General features: G+C 39.2%; 1 protein-coding gene across 15 annotated transcripts in view; it reads left to right on the forward strand.

The window, feature by feature from the left end:
* Window positions 1-19,972, forward strand: part of SYTL2 (synaptotagmin like 2) — a 195,614-nt gene that overhangs the window by 151,379 nt on the left and 24,263 nt on the right. For 5 of the 15 annotated variants that reach the window (XM_056794901.1, XM_007490861.3, XM_007490859.3 and 2 more), the window contains 5 exons: window positions 1,415-5,272; window positions 9,200-9,301; window positions 11,797-11,850; window positions 13,833-13,877; window positions 19,732-19,826. In XM_056794901.1, coding sequence (XP_056650879.1) covers window positions 1,415-5,272; window positions 9,200-9,301; window positions 11,797-11,850; window positions 13,833-13,877; window positions 19,732-19,826 — 4,154 coding nt within the window. Of the gene's footprint in view, window positions 1-1,414; window positions 5,273-9,199; window positions 9,302-11,588; window positions 11,703-11,796; window positions 11,851-13,832; window positions 13,878-13,897; window positions 15,881-19,731; window positions 19,827-19,972 lie in introns of those variants that run through there. The other 10 variants (XM_007490863.3, XM_007490865.3, XM_056794903.1 and 7 more) reach the window with 8 other exon arrangements.

A 19,972-nucleotide genomic window follows, 5' to 3' on the forward strand; every position in this document is an offset into this window, starting at 1 on the left:
CCAGCACCTTGATTCTTTGGGGGAGGATAATCTGTAGAAGCCTTTCTGCCACTGCTGGATCCCTCTGTGTTTTAAGCGTGAGTTTCTGTGATTGTGGCAAGCATGTTGGGCCCATTCCCAGACAACTTCCACCTCTTCATCTGCGTTGTGATTGTGGTGATCTGAGAGAGATAAGAAGTATTTAGTGCTCTTCCTGGTAGATTCATTTCTTTAAAAAAAGAAAAAAACCAACAGGATAATATTTCTTAACCAGAATTTCTGTTTAAATTATTTGATTTATCAAAAATAACTTGATCTTCCACCCTTATCTCATAGTATACTGTCTTGTGCCATCCTAGTCTCACAGCTGTTGGCTTATTGGCAGCAGGAAATGGGCAGGAACATTTTTCCCATTGTGTTCTTCATTGTGTCAGGCATTTATCTTCTTTGTGCCCTGTATTCTTTGTAGGAAGTACTTAGAATGGAAGAAGAGAGTTCAATCTGATGATCAGCTCAGATGTTGTAGTATTTTTCTAGCCATTGTTCCTCATTCCTTTCTTTTTGGGGCATTTTGGAATACACTAGCATTGATAGGCAGCACGTTTCTCCAATATCTGGTATCACTTAAATAATTGAAGAAGTAGTTTCAGTTCAATAAACTTTTATCCATTTCAATTAAATGAACATTTATTAAGAGCCAATTGTATGCAATGCACTATGTTGGGGAAATGAAGAATATAGGTAAGATGCAGTTCCTACCCTCCTAGAGCTTATGATCTAGTCAGGAATGTGATACACAGACAAGTAACTATATACAGAATTGTACATGTTAAATCCATGAAGGCTCAAACAAAGAACTTTGTGAAATCTGAGCGGGGAAAGGCTATTACTAGCCTACCTATTAGCAATTGTAGGGCAGCTAAGTGGCACAGTGTATATGGAGCATTGGGCCTGGACTCACCTGTGGTCAAATGGGGCCTCAGACAATTACTAGCTGTGTGACCCTAGGCAAATCACTTAACCCTACTTGCCTCAGTTTCCTCATCTGTAAAATGAACTAGAGAAGAAAATGACAAGCCCCTCCAGAATCTCTGCCAAAAAAAAAAAAAAACCCAAATGTGGTTTACAAAGGGTTAGGCATGAATGAAATGACTGGATAACAAAAAAATTTGTAGTTGTGAATTGGAATTTGAAGGATTGGTAGGAATTTATTTGCTGCATGTACTGTTTTAATAGCCTTCTAATGTATTTTGCTACTCTTTTCTCTATTATCTCCCAGTATTGCTGACAGTATTGACAGTACAAATACAGATCTCCAGGTGAAAAAAAGAGCTTTATTGTGCCCAAATCAGTGAAGAACATCTCTTAGCCAAAGCTCATTATCAGTTAACTTGTTTGCTCTTTTTTAATTTAGAAAAGCATTTTTATATTACAGATGAGTGTCCACATTGGGTTGAGCCTGAATTACCTCAGGTACAAGATCTCAATAATTCTGCAGATCATCAGCAAGGTAAGCATATTGATTTCAAGGCTCTGAACGCTAAGACCTCTTCTCAGTATGATCAAAGAACCACTGAGATAACGAAAGCAACTGACAACTCCATCTCTAAAGTCCTAGACTGGTTTAGCAGAAGTTCTAATCCTGATGCTAAAATGCCATCCTTTCTCCATCCCCAAGAGATTCAGTCTAAAGGAAAACCAGGCTCCAAATGGCAGAATAATAACACTATGGATGTAGAAAATGCCATCCCCCAGCAAAATGCCTTAAAGTCTCCAATATTCATGCAAGGTGAAATAAAGACTACAGAAAATAGTTATCCATTTTGGGGAAAGGGAGACCTGTTATCTTTTGAAAATGGTAAAGACAGTGGCAAAGATTTCAAGAAATCAAATGGTGGTGTTTTATCTAAACAAGTTGGTAAAGAGAAAGAAAAGCCATCACAACCACTCAAAAGTCAAAATCAAGGAAGTAAAAGAACCATTCCTATTCAAGATACAAAAAATCTAAATGAGGGGAAAGAAACACATTTCCTAAACATTGATAGTCCCTTAAACATTTTCAAAAGATTAAATGCCGAATGCCAAGTAGCATCCAAAATAGAGGATTCCTCATACAGGAATAGAGGAAACTCAAAGACGACAATTGACTCTTTTGAGAATGTTCGAGAACCCAAATTAAAGTATAACATGGAAGCCGAAAGTAGAAAAGTGAAAAAAGATGATCATCTGTCATTTCCATTAGAGGGAGAGAATACCAAGTCACCAACTCTTGTTGCCAGTGAGGAATTTAGAAACAAAGAATCTAATTTTCCCAATCAAGGTGGGCTATCTTCTCCTTACAAAAAGCCAGAGGGTTTGCATCAAGAAGAAGCCAGTCATCTACCTGTAAGCCAATTGCAAAGGAGCAAATATAAAAGAGTAAGTGATCGGATATCCTTCTGGGAAGGAGAAGGGCAGACAGCTAAACTGACTGATAAGAGTTCCAATTCAGCAGGAAACAAGGTACAAGTGTCTACATTAGGAACTTGGCCTAGGAAGTCAGTGGATTTGTCTGTGGGAAATTTGACTGAAGATCAAAATGAGTATGGCCAGATCATTGCCAAAAAGGTAGACCTAAATAAGAATGACCAGACATCTCATGCCCCTAGATTGTATTCTTCATTTAAACGTGAAGAGTTCAAGCCCAAAATAATGGGAACATCCCAAAGGTATACCTCAATGTACCAACCAGGAAAAATACCTTCATTTCAGAATGAATCTATCAGTCTTCCCATGACAGGTAACTTGCAGTTCAAAACGAACATGACTTTTCCAGCATCAAAACATGATTCTCCTAGAAATAATAAAGTCTACTCCTGCTTCGAAAATGACAGATCTTCTGTAGCCCAGCCTAACCCTAACTTTAAGGTTTGGTCCTTGAAGGAAAGAATGAATGAAAACTTCCCAAAGCAAGTTAATAATCCTTTACAGTTTCAGACTTTGAGAAACTTTTGGGACATGGGAACCCATTCAGATAGTATGAACAGCAGCACTCTTCCAAGTAGTAAAAGTTCATTGCCTTTAAATAATCAGAAACACAAGGAGTTTGATGAAGCTGAGCTAAAAGAAGAAAGTGCCTTGGCAGAACAGAACCTTCTAAGACAAAACAAAGCATTACATGGAGAGGAAATAGGGAAGTGGGATTCAAAGCTAATTCCACAGACACTCTCAGATGAAGCCACATTTCCATCAAAATCACCAGTAGAGTCTATTCAATTGACAAGAAATGTGCCATCAAAGGAAAATGTGAATGAGCATCTAGACATGTTGATCTCTCCAAAGCTTAAGGAAGATCACATCTCAAGGGAAGAAGTGAAAGAGTCAGTAGTGAAAACAAATGTTTCACCTAAAAAATACCAAGACCATTTTAATAGAAGTTTAAAGAAACTACTTGAGGAGACTCCATCATTATCATTTCCGCCTGTGCATGACAAGGGTAGTTCAGGAAATGCGAATGAGCCAAACTTTTCTGAAAGTAGAACACGTCTCCAGGAGACAGATTTGGCTGACTTTGAGGAAAGGGCTGAGTCTCCACAACAGGACCCAAAGACAAGCAAGACCAACACCCTAGATCCACCAGAAGTTAAATATAAATCACATATATCCAGTTCAGAGAAAGCACTCAAGGAACAACCTGAGCTTCCAGATTCTTCTAATCAAGTCAAGTCTGAAACTGTTTCCACTGGGACTAGATCTTTGTCAAAGCAAAGAAGGTTTTTTGAAAAAGTGATGGAGCGCAGTTGTAACAATTCATTTTATAAGTGGGAAGTGGGGATACCTCTTGGAGAGGTGGAAGATGCCTCAAATAATACTGTGGTCCCTCCCAAAGTAAAAAGTGGTGATTATGAAATAAGTCAAGAGAAACTATTCCAGAGAGTTCCTGCTCTTTCCCCTTCATTATATCAGACTGCTGATCTTATAAAGAAGGAATCTTTGGAAGAGGCAGCCAACTCTTCCCAAAAGATGTCTACTTTCCACTCGACTTATGCTGCCATCCAGGATAAGCAAGAGCCTCCTCAGATGGAAATTTCAGAGACTATAGAAAAAACAATTCTCCCCAAAACTGAGTTGAACGATTTGAACATTGCTTTAGAGAGGCTTCACCGGGAAGCTCAAGAAGATGAATTGAATTCCCTTAGAAAGAAGGCAGTTTCTAGAGAGGGGAAGCCAGAGTTCCCTGAAGGAGTGGCAATAACACATAACCAGATAAACTCTTCAGTTTGCATGGCAGGAGAGTCAGTGGCTCCAGATGAAAAAAGTTCCCAACCCATTGATACGAGCCTAGAAGAACCTGGAGAAGAAGCATTGATTATATGTTCTGAAAATAGTCTTGATTCACCTTATCTGGGCACACCTCTTACTCAGCCTGGCTCTACTAGTTGCCAGGACTCCAAAGAATTACCCCAGGAAATATCAGAAACCGTGACAAAAACCATCGTTCAGTCTAGAGCCGAGCTCAGAGAATTCCATTTCAGGACAGAGAAACTCCTTAAAGAATCCTCCAAAAGCTCTTTTTTGAAACAGGGAAATGATATAATAAAGAACTCTCAATCTGAGTTGATAGATAAATCAGCCCTTCCCCATCAAACTGCTGCTTCTGAAATCCAACATTCAGACTTCCTTGAAAAAATCAAGGAAACAATAGAAAAATCTTTGGCTCCTTCAGTAGTTGAAAGTGCTTTTGACATAGGTTTCAAGAAAATCCTTAGAGAACTCTCTATATCTTTGCCCACAGGGACATTAGAAAAGGAAACCATCAGGACTGAAGACTTGCCATCAGAGCTGGGAAAGCTGTCGAGAAAAATGACCCATTTGGATTCAGGGAGCCAAAGAGATGCTAAGGCTAAGAAAGCTAAGAAGGTTAAGGGTGAGGTTTTGAAACCAGAAAGTCAGGAGTTTGAAGACAAAGCAAATGTCAGTGAGGAAGGAAGGCCTCAGGTTTCTGAAAGTAGAATACATATTCCTGAAATCTTGCCAGTTCATATGTCCCCTGAAATAGGAAAAAATGAAATTAGGGATAATTTCATTGACAATGGAACTAGTGACGATGCATATGGAACTACAAGAGAAGAGAATTTTCAGATCACCAATGAGTCACTTCCCAGGAAAAAGAGACATTCTAAAATGAGCCGAATTGAACTGTTTTTGGCATCACCATATAAAAGAGGAGAAGAAGAAAGAGAAAGCTTTTCTGGTTCGGATGTTTCAGACGAATATGTTGGTTCTAATACGGATAGCCAGAGAAGCTCTTCCCGTGAGCATTTTCAATTTTTAAAAATCTCTAATCTTTGTTTAAAGAGAAATGTGGCTATTGTTACATAAAGGTAACTGTGAACAAAGGGCTGGATTTGGAATCCAGGAAGCCTTAGATTCAAGTCTTACCTCTGGCACCAACTAGCTGTGTGACAAAAGGAAAAGTTTCCTAAAGTTTAAGTCCCCCAAACCACCCTTTGAGATTGGGAAGTTTTAAATAAATTGTTCTCTACATCAGTATAGATTTTCTCTCTATGAGTTCTCTATGCTGATGAAATAACTTCTGGAAACCACTGCATCTTTCCCCCAAATATTATTAAGTATGAGATCACTTAAAAAAAAAAACACCAAGACTCATTTTGCTTTCTTTAACTTAAAACCCTTTCTATGTTTGTTTCCTGAGTCAAGAATGGATAGACCTATCTGTAGAGTGGAAAGGGATTAAATAAAATGAGTCTTCTTGTGGGGTCTAGACTTTTGTCTCATTTGTAAAAGGCAGCAAAGGCCAGTAAAAAGAATGCTTCTGAGGGCCCTCCCAGGTCTGAATTTATGATCTTCTGTTCCCATAGTGATAGATACCATGATGACTAGAGCTTTGAGAAGTCCATGTTTGTCTGTCTGTCTGTCTCAGCCTTTGCCACTATCTTTGCCTCTGTCTCTGTCTCACTCTCTCTGCATATATATGTGTGTATGTATATATACATATATTTCTATCTGCCTATTTCTCCATCTCTTTCTCTTTCTTTTGATATAACCATCTCAAATTATCCCTCTTTGTCTTGTTTTACTCTTCATGACCCCATTTGGAAATTTGGAAAAATACTAGACTGGTTTGTCATTTCTTTCTCCATCCCATTTTACAGATGAGGAAACTGAGGCAAACAGGGGCAGACAACTTGCCTAGAGTCACACAGCTAGTCAGTGTCTGAGGCCAGATTTTAACCCAGATCCTCCCATCTTTAGATATGACTCTCAATCCACTAAGCACACAGCTGCCTTCATGTATATACATATTAACTATTAACCAAAAAAGATTCATTATTCCCTCCATTTAGATTCTACCTCCACTGACCCAGATTACAGCAGCCCTCTGGGCTCTGGGGAGACAAGTTTTTATGGGTTGCTATAGCTGCATCAGGGCTTCTTCAAAATTCATCAGAGTGGTAGCCAGACTTGAGGTGATGAGCCTTTCTGGACCAAACTCATCCTTGGACAGCAGACACGCAATCCACTGCCAGGTTCATACTTGGAACTTTAGCCTCTAGGATAGGATCTGACAAGGCTTATGCTGTATTGGCAAAGCCTTCAGGGATCCAAAGTCAATTCCATGCTACATGCTGAGGGGGGGATGGTGAATACTTTAGTGGGGAAAAATATATCATAGACACATTCTATATGTTTGGACACATGTTGACATAGAGATACGGTGATTTCATTAACTATCATCTGTTGATATCCCATTACTTATTCTCCCTTGCAAACTCATTAAATTTGAATTTTTCTTGCTTTGGTTTCCTTGAAAAAACCAATGACATTAGGGCTAGGGAGTCTTGCTGAAACATTTTCCTGACTGACGGGGAATGATAAGTATTTTTTTGTTTATTTGTGAGAAAATGACTGACATGATGGAGCTTCTTTAGGTGGAGCTGTGGTGAGAACCTCTATGCCATAATGGGCCCAATATTTGGGGTTTCAAGAATCCTTTGATTATAATGTTGGTTACCAAGGAACAAGAGCCACAGAAATGCTTTATCTCCAATCCCTCAAATAAAAGGACATCCTAAAATAATTCCTATTGAGATCATTTGAAATATGGGAAATAATTGTCATTTTTATCTGAGAGAACCTAATAATCTCCCCTGCCTGGGAGTGTGTGCTGGTCTCACTGGACAGGCTCATCCACCTATTCTATCCCATCTTTGGGAGAATAGGAAAGGGAAATCATGGCAACAAAACTCTGAGCCCTATTTAAATCTTTGAGTCTAACCCTGGCCCACACAACCAACAAACAATCCCATGGTTCCATGGCTTTGGGAAGCCATTCTCAGTTTCATCATCAAACATGGAGGTATCCTCAGTCCCAGCTTGATGCAGAGTCATCAGAAGCAAAAAGTTAGTGAGAAATAAAGCGATTAGCATGAATCATGGGTCATGGAGGGAGCTCTAGGACTTGGCCTGATGGTACCATTACTTCCTATAATCAACTTATTTTCTTCCCCCCACCCCCATGGGCAGATAGAATTTCAATCATTTTCCATTACCCTTCTTATTCTTGATAGAAATAGAATGACTTCACTGTGTGGCAAAATTGTAAGTTTGAGGTTAATCTGACCAACAGCTGTTAGGCTCATCTTTTAGCAGCCAATTGGGGATTACACCCATTTGTGCCAAATGATTCACATTATTACAGAGTTGGAGGGGCCTCAGAAGCCATCTGGCTCAACTAATACCAGAATAAAAATCCTTTCTACATTATCCCTGACAAGTGGCCATCCAGTGTAAAGACTTCTTATGAGAGGGAGCTCGTTGTCTTCTCAAAGCAACTCATTTTCTCTTTGGGATCTCTCTAATTGTTAAAAAGTTTTTCCTTATTTTGGCTTGAAACCTACCTCTGTGCAGCTTTAATCAGTCAACAAAAGTCTGTTAAGTATCAGTCATGTGCCAGATCTGTGGAGATACAAATCAGACACTCCCTGACTGACCTCAGAGAGCTTACACTCTAGTAAAGGGAAGTCAGAGTTATTTAAGTAAATGAAGGAAATAATGTAAAGTAAATGCAGTGGCAGCGATAGTTATGGATTGGATGCAGTGAGGAGGGTAAATACCAAGTAGGTATCAGGGAAGGTGATGCTTGGGCTGAGCCAGGTAGGGATTTAGGGACTCCAAGAGGCAGTAGTGGAGAGGTAGGACATTGTAAGCATAGGTGACAGCTTGTAATAAAGACAGAGAGGTGAGACATGGAATGTTCTATTCAAGGAATAGCAAAGAGTAAAAAAGGAAGAGAAAGAATGGAACTAGCATTTATTAAGCACCTACTGCATGCAAACACTCTACTAAATAATTTTTAAATATCTCATTTGATCCATATAACAACCCTGGGAAGTAGGTGCTATTATTATCTCCATTTTGCAGATGAGGAAACTGAGGCAATCGGAAGTTAAACCAGGGTCATACAACTGTAAGATTTGAGGCTGGTTTTGAACTTAAGGTCTTCTTGACTCTAGATCTAGCACTTTGTCCACTGCTTCAATGCGTTTTCAATTTGTAGGTTAATTTGTTTGGAACAAAAAAAGCTATTCTGGAAGGTACAGAGTGTGTAATCAGCATAGAAAGTCAGGATGATTTTATCAAATATTCCTAGTTCTGCCTTCTGGGGCCAAACAGAAAAAATCTAATCCTTTCCAGTGAGATAGAAGTAGGAGGATAGAACTAGGCAGATTGAAACAATATAAGAGCCATCCAATTTGAGCTATCCCATAGTCGAAAGGGGTGCTTTGGGAGTTTTGGAGTTCCCCCTCCCTTGGGGTCTTTAAAGAAGGATAAATCACCATTTGTTGGAGAATCCTTTTTACAAACAAGATTGACAAGACATCTTCAGAGGTCCCCTTGGACTCTAAAAATTCTCTGATTCTGAAAATAGCCCACAATGAGAGAACTCTAATTATGAAAAAGAAGAGAGCCTTTGGTTCTGTTGATAGTACCAACTCAGGCAGCAGTGCCACCACAAGCTAGCCCCAACAATCCCCCTCCATTCTTCATAGGGATAAAATTTCTTTCTTAAAGGAACTTGGCATTCTTTAACATAATAGACAAAAGGGGCTTAATACTTTTCAGTGAGTAACCCCTCCATCTTTAATTTAAGCATTAATTGATGCTTAAAGGAAGGGAAGCTATTGGGCAGTGTTTCACCATTTTTGTCTCATAACAGGTTCAGAAGATGAATCAAAGGCTGTTTTGAAGGCTTTGAAAAGGGATGCTGATAGGAAAATACCTTCCCAAAGCCTAGAGGACATTCCATCAGACACATCAAGTGAGGATAAAGCTTGCCCTGCTGCTCATGCCTCATCTGAGCTTCCACATGCTTAAGTGCTAGGCTTTGGCCCAGCTAAATGGAGTTCTACACACCAGTCCCTAACTTGGGTTTAGCAGGGTAGACTAACCTTGCCAGTGGGAACCAGCAAAGTGACTTTCATGAAGCTCACCCAAAGATGGCTGAAGCTTTGCTTATGAAATAACAGCATGGGGATGGGCCTCTAGAATCTTTTGGTTTTCTTGAATGGTATTGTAGAGACCTGGAATTTAGAACTGAAAGAAACTTTAGCGGTCTTATCTGACCTCCTTTTCCAAAAGAAACTGAGGCTGAGACAGGTGAAGTGACTTGTCCATAAATCACATAGCAAAGAAGCAGAAATGAGATTTGAACCCAAATCTCTGTGAAGTCCTTTTTTCCACTGGTCACCATTGACTCTTCAAACATCTTAATTTGAGCACTTATTTACTCACTACCAAATTAAAAATTTAAATTAAAAATTTTAATTTTAAATTTTAAATTTTAAATTTAGAAATAATGCTAGTATACAACATCACATCCCTATTTACAAAGCAGTCCTCTTTCAACCACCTTGTTAAGGCAGATCGGAAAATATATACATATATCTGTATATATTTTTTGGAACTATGATTTCAGAACTGTGTAATTAAGCACCTTCCTTGCTCCTTAGAATCTCAAAGAGCTGCCTAGGAGCACAGAGAGCCTGATAACTGGCTCAGAGCCACACAGGCAATATGTGTCAGTCAAAGACAGGACTTGAGCACAGGTCTTCATGACTCCCAGGCCAACTCTCTGTCCAGTATGCCACCTCTCCAGAGCAGTATTATTTTTCATACTTTACCATGAGAAAACCAAGTCTCAGAGAAGTTGTGATATAAGTGACCTGCGGTGTACAGCCAATAAGTGGCAGTCTAGATTCAAACTCTGGCCTTGACTCTCCATCTACAGTTTTCCCTACTTGCACCTCTGCTTTTCCATGTATTGTGGAGTGAGCATGTGGCACAAGGCCCTTTTATTGGGTGCCATGCCACTGTTGCATAATGTGGAGTTGGAGATCCAATTCCTGGTCACAGAGATCTTTTTTCTAAATAGTCTTTATTTCTCTTCCTCTCCTGCCCATCCCCACTCTTTGTCTTCTATTTGAATATGAATCTTAGTGATTCAAAGCATGATTAGCCATGCTTCCCTCATCTCCCAATGGCTGTGGATCATATTGCCATGAGCATGTGCTCCTTTGACTAGTGCACCAGCCACTAGGTATTGAGTACTTACAAAGAGTGAAGTAATGCAAAGGGGAGCTCAGATATCCCTTAGACAAATTTGGGAAGCCTGGCTGCCCCTTTTGCTTAAATCTCAGTAAGAGTTTATGTTCATTGTGCACTACCAGCAAAGGGTCACTCAGTGCTAAACCGTGTCAAATTCATCCAGTTGTCCAATAGTCATTGTCTCTTCCAGAGTCTTTTTCCTGTCTGCCTCTCTGTTAGTAAAATCAATAGTGAGACTAAAAGCAACATCCTCCCCATCAAACAGCTGCCTCCATCTGGAGCATCACAGATGTATGAAACTCATCTGCCTGACTCAGATTTCAGTGTCAGTCACCTAAAGAATCTTAGACAGCCTGGTAGAGATTGACTCACCCAATGCAGGAATCTTCTCTGCAAGCTTTACAACAGGTGGTCTCTGCTGGACTGAGGAGAGCTTTATGCTTTCCAAGGCAGCCCATTTCTTTTGGGTACAACTTTAATGGCCAGGAAGCCACCCTCCCCAACTCCTTTTATTATTGGCATATAGGAGCACAGCCAAGGGATTGATTATTCTTCCATTTGGAAAACTGTCTTTTTGTATGGTGGCCATTTCTGTTTTAAAGCATTCAGGGACATTTAGGGTTAAACCAAAATCATATTCAAACTGCCTGGTATCCCTGCACGCTCCATTCCAAATCCTGATACCCCATTCTCACTGCAGCCTGCCAAAATTCCACTTAGCAGCTGGTCCCCAAGCGAGGTCCCTTTACTTGCCTTCCCAAGGCTTGTGGAAAGGATGATGCGTACACACAAATATTTGTCATGGGCCGTGGGTTTGGGAAGGTGTTAGTCATGACCAGCATTTTCTCTTTTTCTTTGTTCATTTTAACGGAGAGCCAGCGTTCCAGCCCTGTGCTTGCTGCTGCTGCTGCTGGGGCCGTTGCTTGTTCTGCATTAACCCACTGACCCTTGGGAGTCATTTTGCAGCATTGTACTGATGTAAACTGCATCGGCTCTGAGACGGGAACTCCTGCCGTGGCACCGGCTTGAGTGGCTAATCCAGAGGGGAAGTATTTGGGGGGAAGACATCTTGTTTGGTCCTCTAGCCTGCCTTCAGCCCCCTCGCTCCATCCTGAGTAATTTCTGCTAACTCCTCGGGGGGGCAGCCGATGAACCGTCCGCCTTCTTGAGCTGCATATTATTAACCGCGTGTTACTTTCTCCTGCACAGATCAAGGCAAAGTAGATTCTCTGCCAGAAGACTTAGTACGTAGTGCTGAAGATGGTAAATATCTTATCTGTCTTTGCATGCCTGGCTTAGGCTCTGGGGGTCCCTCTGACAGCAGCCATAGTGACACTGGCTCTTGGCAGGTACAAGAGCCTCCTGTGAGCAGAAATGCCCAAGTAACCTGGATTTGGGGCAATTTTTGCTTTCTTTATGACTGGTTTTATGCCAAATGCTTCTGATGTCGATTCCTTCAGGTTGGTGAGAAACTCTTTAAGACTAAATGTGTCGACTGAGAAGGCGGGGGTGGGGGGCTTAAAAAAAAAGGAAATTGTATTCTAAGATGCTCTTCTCCATTCTACCTTGGTGACATTGAAAACCGAGAGCCTCTGGAGCCAGTGAGGAGTTGTGTTTGGGTGGGACTGGTTCTGTGGGTGAATTATTCATGCATTTGGCTACTGTTGTACTGGGGCTATCTGAGGATTAGGGTAACAGAGGAACAGAGCAAATCGCTTCCCTTCTCTGACCTTGTTTTTTGATCTGTACAATGGGGCTAATAAGACCGGCACCACCTCCTTTATGGGGCTGTGGTGAAGAAAGCAAAATGTAATTTTTCCAATTACCTTCTTAGACCATGCATGCCCTAGCACAGTGAGGAAACCCAGATTACTGAAAGCTCAGAACCTCGTGAAAATGAAGAGACTTGATTTAAAACCCTTTTTGTTTGTTGCTGATGCTTTTGGCAGTCTGGTAAAGCCCAGGGATCCTTTCCTAGAATAATGTTTTTAAATACATAATTGAAGGAAATGCTAAATTTCAATTTGAGGTTAGTTTATTATTTTTTTTAGAGTTTCATTTAAATAAAGATGTAGTTTCCTCACTCCCCCATAGGCTCCCTGAAATCTGGTAAACTCTTTGGGGATCCAAGGACCCTAAGTCAAGAACCTCTGCTTTGAAACATCAGCAGTCCAGAAGATTGTCTAGTCTAAAGATGAATATAGATTTTAGACTTAGAAAGAGGTAGTGAGAGAATTTGGTGCAGTTTCAAGTCAGTTTGGATACATTACCTCATCAGGAGCAGGGAAGAAGAAAGACCTGGAATGAATCTTAATTTTTTTTAAGGCATAGAAATGTGATTTGATATAGAATCTCCATTCACACAGAAGATTCTTTATTGTTCTTGCTTGCTTGCTTGCTACAGTTTTGAGTTAAATCAAAGAAGCATAAGGCTTTATAAGCCTTGCCACATCAAAGCAAGAGGATTCATTTTTAAAAGCCCAGTACTATCAAACTTTAAAACATCCATGATGTCATTCGTACAGGTATTCCCTTGACTGATTGCAGATGACAACCCACCCTTCCAAATCTCAGTTTTCTCTGATATTTCCCCCCCATCAACTCAGAGAGAGAGACAGACAGACAGACAGACACACACTCACACACAGAGACAGACACAAAGAGAAAGAATTTGATTCTGATTTTACCACGATTCGAACATTTTCCATCTCTGACATTTAGCTCTAGTGTTACCTTTTTAAAGGTATTTGACTAATTCTTACGTTTTTCTTAAAACAATCAGGTAGAGCAAGCAGGAGCCATATCTCCATTTTACTGATGAGGATGACATTGACATTTTAAAACTTCATATGATTTGCTCAAAGGTCACATAGCTTTCTTAGTGAAAGGGTGGCAACTGGAATCCAGGTCTCCTGGATCCTGATCGAGTATCCTTTCTGCTGAGTCATGCTGTTCCCCCTGGACATTGAAGCTAGAGGTTCCTCATGCCTATTTCCACTTGATGGGCTTTTTTTTTTTACTGGTTATCAACATTTTTTTATAGGTCGGTTATTTTACAGATTTCTCCAAGGTCGGAAACAGTCTAAAATATTCCATGAGGAATTACCCTGGGGAAGAGGAGAACATAAGCTCTGATTCTATCAAGAGTCCTTAGTCTCGATTGTAGATATTGTGTTTTCTTTTCTTTTCATGTGTTTTTAATCATTTTGTTAAAATGTTATTCTCAATGTTGCTCTTCTGAGCAGATCAGAAAACAGATCAACAAACTACAAATGAATACATACCAGAAAGTGAGTAGCTGGACCCTAATAGCAAACACCTCAAAGAGTAGAATCTTGGCACCATATTAAGTGTCTAGCTCTATTAAAATAACTAACTCCATTAATAATGCTATGTGTTTGTCACTAAATACTTGCTGCTCACAAAACTATTTCATTGTCAGGGTCTGAATTGCAAGCATGAAATGGCTTTCTAGAGGACATTAGTGCATACATTTTGAGGGTAGGGTTTATAAAGGGAAAAATGTGTTAATATTGAGGGCTGTTTGACTTTTCCAGGAGTATATTTGATAATCCCTGAGCCCCATAGGGTAGAATGGTCTAGGTGACCTGCTTGCAGTTAAACAGAGTTTAGTGCCACATGTTCATAGGATGTTGGAGCTGGAAGGAACCTTAGAATGTTGACTATTAGAACACAGTTCTAGAATCAGAAAAACCTGTGGGTTTTTTTTTCCACGAACCTCATTTTTTGTTGTTCATTTGTTTCAGTCAAGTCCCACTCTTTATGATCCCATTTGGGGTTTTCTTGGCAAAAACACTGGAGTGGTTTGCCATTTCCTTCTCCAGCTCATTTGACAGATGCAGAAATGGAGATAAATAGGGTAAAATAACTTGCCCAGCTAGTGTCTGAGGCCAGATTTAGAGTAATGTTTGAAAATACATACAACAAAATACATAGGATTGCAAAGGAAACCAATTATATTGAAATCATTATCAAAATATTTTTAAAACCAAATTCATAAACCCCTCGGCAATTTTCCATAGAGCTCAGGTTAAGAACCTCTGATTTAGAAGGTCCCTTCATAACATAGAATGTTAGAACAATGGAAGGGTACCTTAGAGATCCTAAATTCCAACCTCCATTTTGTTAACTTGGAAATAAATACAGAACTTCCAAGTAGTTAGAAAACCCACTCTTCAATCAGGAAGAAGGGTAGGCTTATCATTTGGTCATTACAGAGTCAAACTCTAAACACCATGCAAAACCCAAGGTCCTGTGCCAAGTACCAACTCCTCCCTGGGAGAAGACTTCATACTAGACGCTTTCTCCAAAGAGGAAAGGAAATTGGGAGTCCTTATATCCTCTGGATAATCAGGTATCCCAAACAGGTGTGGAGAACTCTTTGCAGCCTATAGGCAGGGCATTAGGGAATGGTCAGCTGTAACAAATTAAAGGCAAAGGTCAAACTAAGAAACTGGGCTTCATGAGAGGAAAACTTTCATCCAATAGAGAAGCCTTCAAAACAAAAAGGTGCTTAACATTTAAATCAAAATAGGTGTGCTCAATACTGGGATGATCAAGAGTAAGGGTAAACTAATTCATCAAAATATTTACATTCACAATTTACAGATGGGAAAACTGAGGTCAAATGACTGCCCCACAGTCACATAGCTAGTCACTGGCAGAGCCAAGACTGAAATCCAGTATTTCTGACACCTCGTACAACTATCTTTCAATAATAGCCATCAGCTGTAGATTTCTTGTACTTTTGTGTCAGACTATAGAATGAACAATTTGATTATTTTTGTATGGGTCTTTAACAAGAAGGGTATTTCCAATTCATAGGTAAACATGAGATTGGATTTATGTTTAGAGCCATATGTAAGCCATCTGTCTATTGTGTATAATTCTAGCTCATAGTTTTAATTTGACCTTTGTGAGAGTAAAAATGAATTAATTCTCTAAGTATTTAATTTTATAGGGTTTTAATAACAAAGTGAGAGAGAAAGGGGTTAATTCAGCCTTTAAGTGAGCAGAGCACAGAGCCAAAGACCCACACCTGCAACGCTTTACCAGAGCAAAAGCCCAAAAGCCCTGCAGTGTGGGTTTCAGCAAAATTTATCTCCCAAATATCCCATGAACTCGTAACTTAAAAGGATGTTGGTTAAATGTAGTTCAGGTGTGTCTAATTTCTATTTGCACACCTTGATCAATTTGGATTTTAAAAGGAAGTTAAATTTGAATTGAAATACCTGGTATTTGGTGCGCACTAATGCAGTTCTGGATTTGGAAGGTAAGAGACCTTGGTTTGAATCTTATCTCTTCCTTTTATAGCCTGTAGATATAGTCTCTCTGGACCTTGGGATTCCCTTCTATAAAATAAGGAGTTGAGCCGTTGAGGTCTTTTTCAGCTTTGGATCTAGGATCTCATGAGAAGAAACATAAATGGTATAGCCAGTGATCACCATCCAACTAGCAAGTAGTTATTAAGAACTGCAAATAATAGTTCAATTCCTTTAGATTTTTTAGCACTTTTAAAAATGCTCTTTTTACAATCACCCTGTAGGATAGACACTAAATTCTAAATCATCTAAATAAAATTTAAAAAATAAAGTAATAGAAAATTTTTTTAAAAAGTCAGCCTCTCTGAACCTCAGGATTCTCTTCTATAAAATTAGTTGAACCTTTGAGGTCTGTTCCAGCTCTGGGTCTAGGATCTCATGAGAACAAACATAAATGGTATAGCCAATGATCACCATCCAACTAGCAAGTAGTTATTAAGAACTGTAAATAATAGTTCAATTCCTTTGAGCCACTCTTGATGGGATATCAGCTATAGCTTAAGCCAAAAATCAAAGGTTGGCCTATTCAGTTTTCCTGCTAAACCCTAGTTGAAAGTTCTGTTTCCTCTGCTTCAACTTATGACATGACAAAAAAACTAGGAGAGAAAAAAGAGGGAAGGAAGCCCAGGTTCCGAGCCCTGCTGGGGGCGAAAATACAGCCTTCTGCCTGCAGATGTTTGGCTTTTCCAGTTGTCTTTTGAAGTGTCTGCAGTAAGGCATTTTAGTGCCTCTTTTTGGCTCTTGCCCCAAATAATATTTGGTCTGGAAAGTGGAATAATGGGCATTCCCCGCCCCCCCCCCATAATTACTTAATTGACTGAACACTTGAAGAAAGCAGAGGCTAGTGTGAGCTCAGGTACTTAAGCTTCTCTGTAAATGGAAGTAGAATGTCGGCCCCAGGGAAAGAAGGTCCAGGCTCTCCTTCACAAATTGTTTCCAACACATGCTCTGCTCAGCAGCCACTCTTTATTATAGCTAAACTAACAGCTCAATGTCTATCTTCGAGATTCAACCTTTGGTGCCCTGTTAAAAAAATCAGTTGACTGGGATGTAATTGCAATATTTAAATTCTGAGCAAGAAGAACAGAATCATGCATTTCCATGATCCCATAGAGTCACACAAGCATTTTACCTGTATTAGCTCATTTGAATTTGGCATCAGCCTTTTGGGGTAGGTAGTACAAAGAGTATTACTCAAGTTTGTCCCAAGATCACACAGTTAGGATGGAAAGAAAACTCTCCTTAAACTCATGGCTTTCTGACTCTCGAGGCTATTAACTTAGTCCTAAATCCATCAATTCTGCAGTGCTTTTTTTTAATATGTAAGAAAGAGAAATTGGGATGATTTAGAAACTTATTTTGGGCCACATGATATACAAACAAGAGTTTTCAGGAGCTGAGCAAGAGCCGTTTTCTGATTTCAGGAAGCCCAAACTCCTGGGGACGTCAGCAAAGTCCCCATGGGATTTGTATAAAATAGAATTTTAGCAAAGTAGGTACCATTCTAGTAAAGAAATAAATGGTCCATTCATGGAAGCAAAGCTACTACCTTCCATTAGAAAAGATCAGACTTAGAACGGACCCCAGAAACCAGCTAGTCTAGCCTTGAATCTCTCCTAATTTTTTTGTCTACTAATTATACTTCTGTATCCCTTACATTAGTTAGAAGATACTTTATATAATTACAATACTTAGAAGTTACATTATATATTATATAATTAGATTATATAATATATATTATATGTTAGAAGAAGCATCATATAATAATGAAAGGAAAATTTGGTGAGATAGTCATTAAAATATGAATTTTTAGTTTATCCCTTATACATTGTTTAAGGGTATAGTATTAAGAACTAGGGCTCAATTTGAGGGCGTTTTTGTGTGTGTGTGTGTGTGTGTGTCAGCATCCTGAAAGGCAACCCGAGCCTACTTGACTATTTCAATCTAATTTTATAGGATTATGAATTTTAGAGGTTTTAATTATTTTATAGAAGAGGAACTAAGATCCAGAGAGGTTCTGTGACCTACAGATAGGAAGTAGCAAGATCAAGAATTTGAATCCAGCCCCTCTCCTACCAAATTCAGCATTCATTCTATTTAAAACTATGTGCCATGAGGCAGCTGGGTGGTTCAGTGGATTGAGAACCAGACCTAGAGATGGGAGGTCCTGGGTTTAAATCTGGCCTCAGACACTTCTAAGCTGTGTGAACATGGGCAAGTCACTTGACCCCCCCCCATTGCCTAGCCCTTACCACTCTTCTGCCTTGCAACCAATACAGAGTATTGATTCCAAGATGGTAGGTAAGGGTTAAAAACAAAAAACTATGTGCCAGTGATATAAATGCTATGGTTTGTGGTAGCAAAAGATTTAATGTTATGAAGAGAAGAGCCCATAGTTTTTGCATGTAAATCTTTAAAATTGGGAATTTGACATAATTATCAAATATCTTGTGATCCAATCTTAGGAGTATTTGGGCAGCATTTTCAGGCTCAGGGATTTCCTTGGGTATTCTCAGTAAGCTGTTTGGACAGGTCTCCTTGGCCTTGAGTGCTTCTCCACAGGTTTTGGCTCAGTGCCTGATAATTGGCAGAGAAACCTTGATTCTTTGAAGAAAGAAAAAAATATTTTTAATTAACCCTTTTTTTGTAGTTCTGAGGGAACCATTGTCAGGAAACTAGCTTTCTCATGTTGAGCTACAAAAGAGCAATCACTTCTCCCACTTCCATCTTTGGGGCTTTAGAGAGAAAGCACTAGACGCATAGTCAGGCAGCCCTGGGTTCTAAACCCACTTCAAACTATTAAAAACTGTATAGCCTCAGTCTGTTTCTTCAGCTGTAAAATTAAGAAAATAACATTTATAGAACTTAATTCTCAGGGCTCTTTTGAGAGTCAAGTGAAGTAATATATGTAAAGTGCTTTATCAATTTGAAGGTGCTATATGTGTTTACAGCAGTTATTGCTATTTCCCTTAAAGAATATCAATATATTTACATTTAAATCTGTAGACATTCAAAGGGGAAATAAATAAAATTGAAAGAGAACCATTGAACTAATAAATAAGACTAGGTGTTGGTTTTATGAAAAAAAAAGCACAAATAAAATAGATTAAATCCTTGGATATTTAAGGGCAGGAGGGCTTTTAGAACTGAATTATGTTAGAAGATTCAGACAATCCACATGAAATAGTTTCTCACCCTGTAGCATGTTTGAAATGTATAGTGTATCTCAGGGAGGCGAACTAATTAATTGCACTTCAAATTCTATAAGAAGCAAAGGTGAGCCTGCTCTATTAGGATGAATTAATTGTGTGTAATGTATATAAATTAATAAATATATGTAATAATTAAATATCAATTTGCATTGGAAAAATTCTACTAAATTCAGGTCCAGTTCCACAAATATGGACCTGGAAGAGATTCTGAAGATAATTGTGTTCAAACCTCTAAAATTTCAAGCTGAGGAAATTGAAGTCTAGACAGGGAATATGACTTGCCCAAAGTCATACAACCAGTGACTGGCACAGCTATGTGAACCCACATCCCCTGACTCTTAAGTCCAGTGGTCTTTGAATTTAATATTTTATACTATTTTCATTTGGTTTTGGTTCAACTCCTTGTGAGATTATCTATATATAATTTATCAACACTGCATGTAACTTCATCCTATTTCTGCATGTGGACCTCTGTTCCTTTAGTCTCTGATCAAACACATCTCTATTGAAATGATTAATTTTAACTTGAACAAAATGTTGCTGCCTAAGAATGGTAAGAATATTTTGAAAACAGACCTGCTACTCTTTAGTTTCCACAGTGCCTTCACATCCTGATAACCAATTTGCACATCCCGAAAAACTCAAAAGGATGAGCAAGTCTGTTCCAGCATTCCTCCAAGATGAGGCAAGTCTGAATTTTTAAATATAAGAAAAATGAAATTTGATAGGTGAATTTATCCCTCTGGGTTTGTGTGCTGGTGGTACTTTGTGGTACTGCAGATGGAAGTGGTCAGTGTTTTTCTGGTCAACAGAAAGTGACTCAATTTCAGG

Source organism: Monodelphis domestica, chromosome 4 (assembly GCF_027887165.1).
Source record: "Monodelphis domestica isolate mMonDom1 chromosome 4, mMonDom1.pri, whole genome shotgun sequence".
Classification (NCBI taxonomy): Eukaryota; Metazoa; Chordata; class Mammalia; order Didelphimorphia; family Didelphidae; genus Monodelphis; species Monodelphis domestica.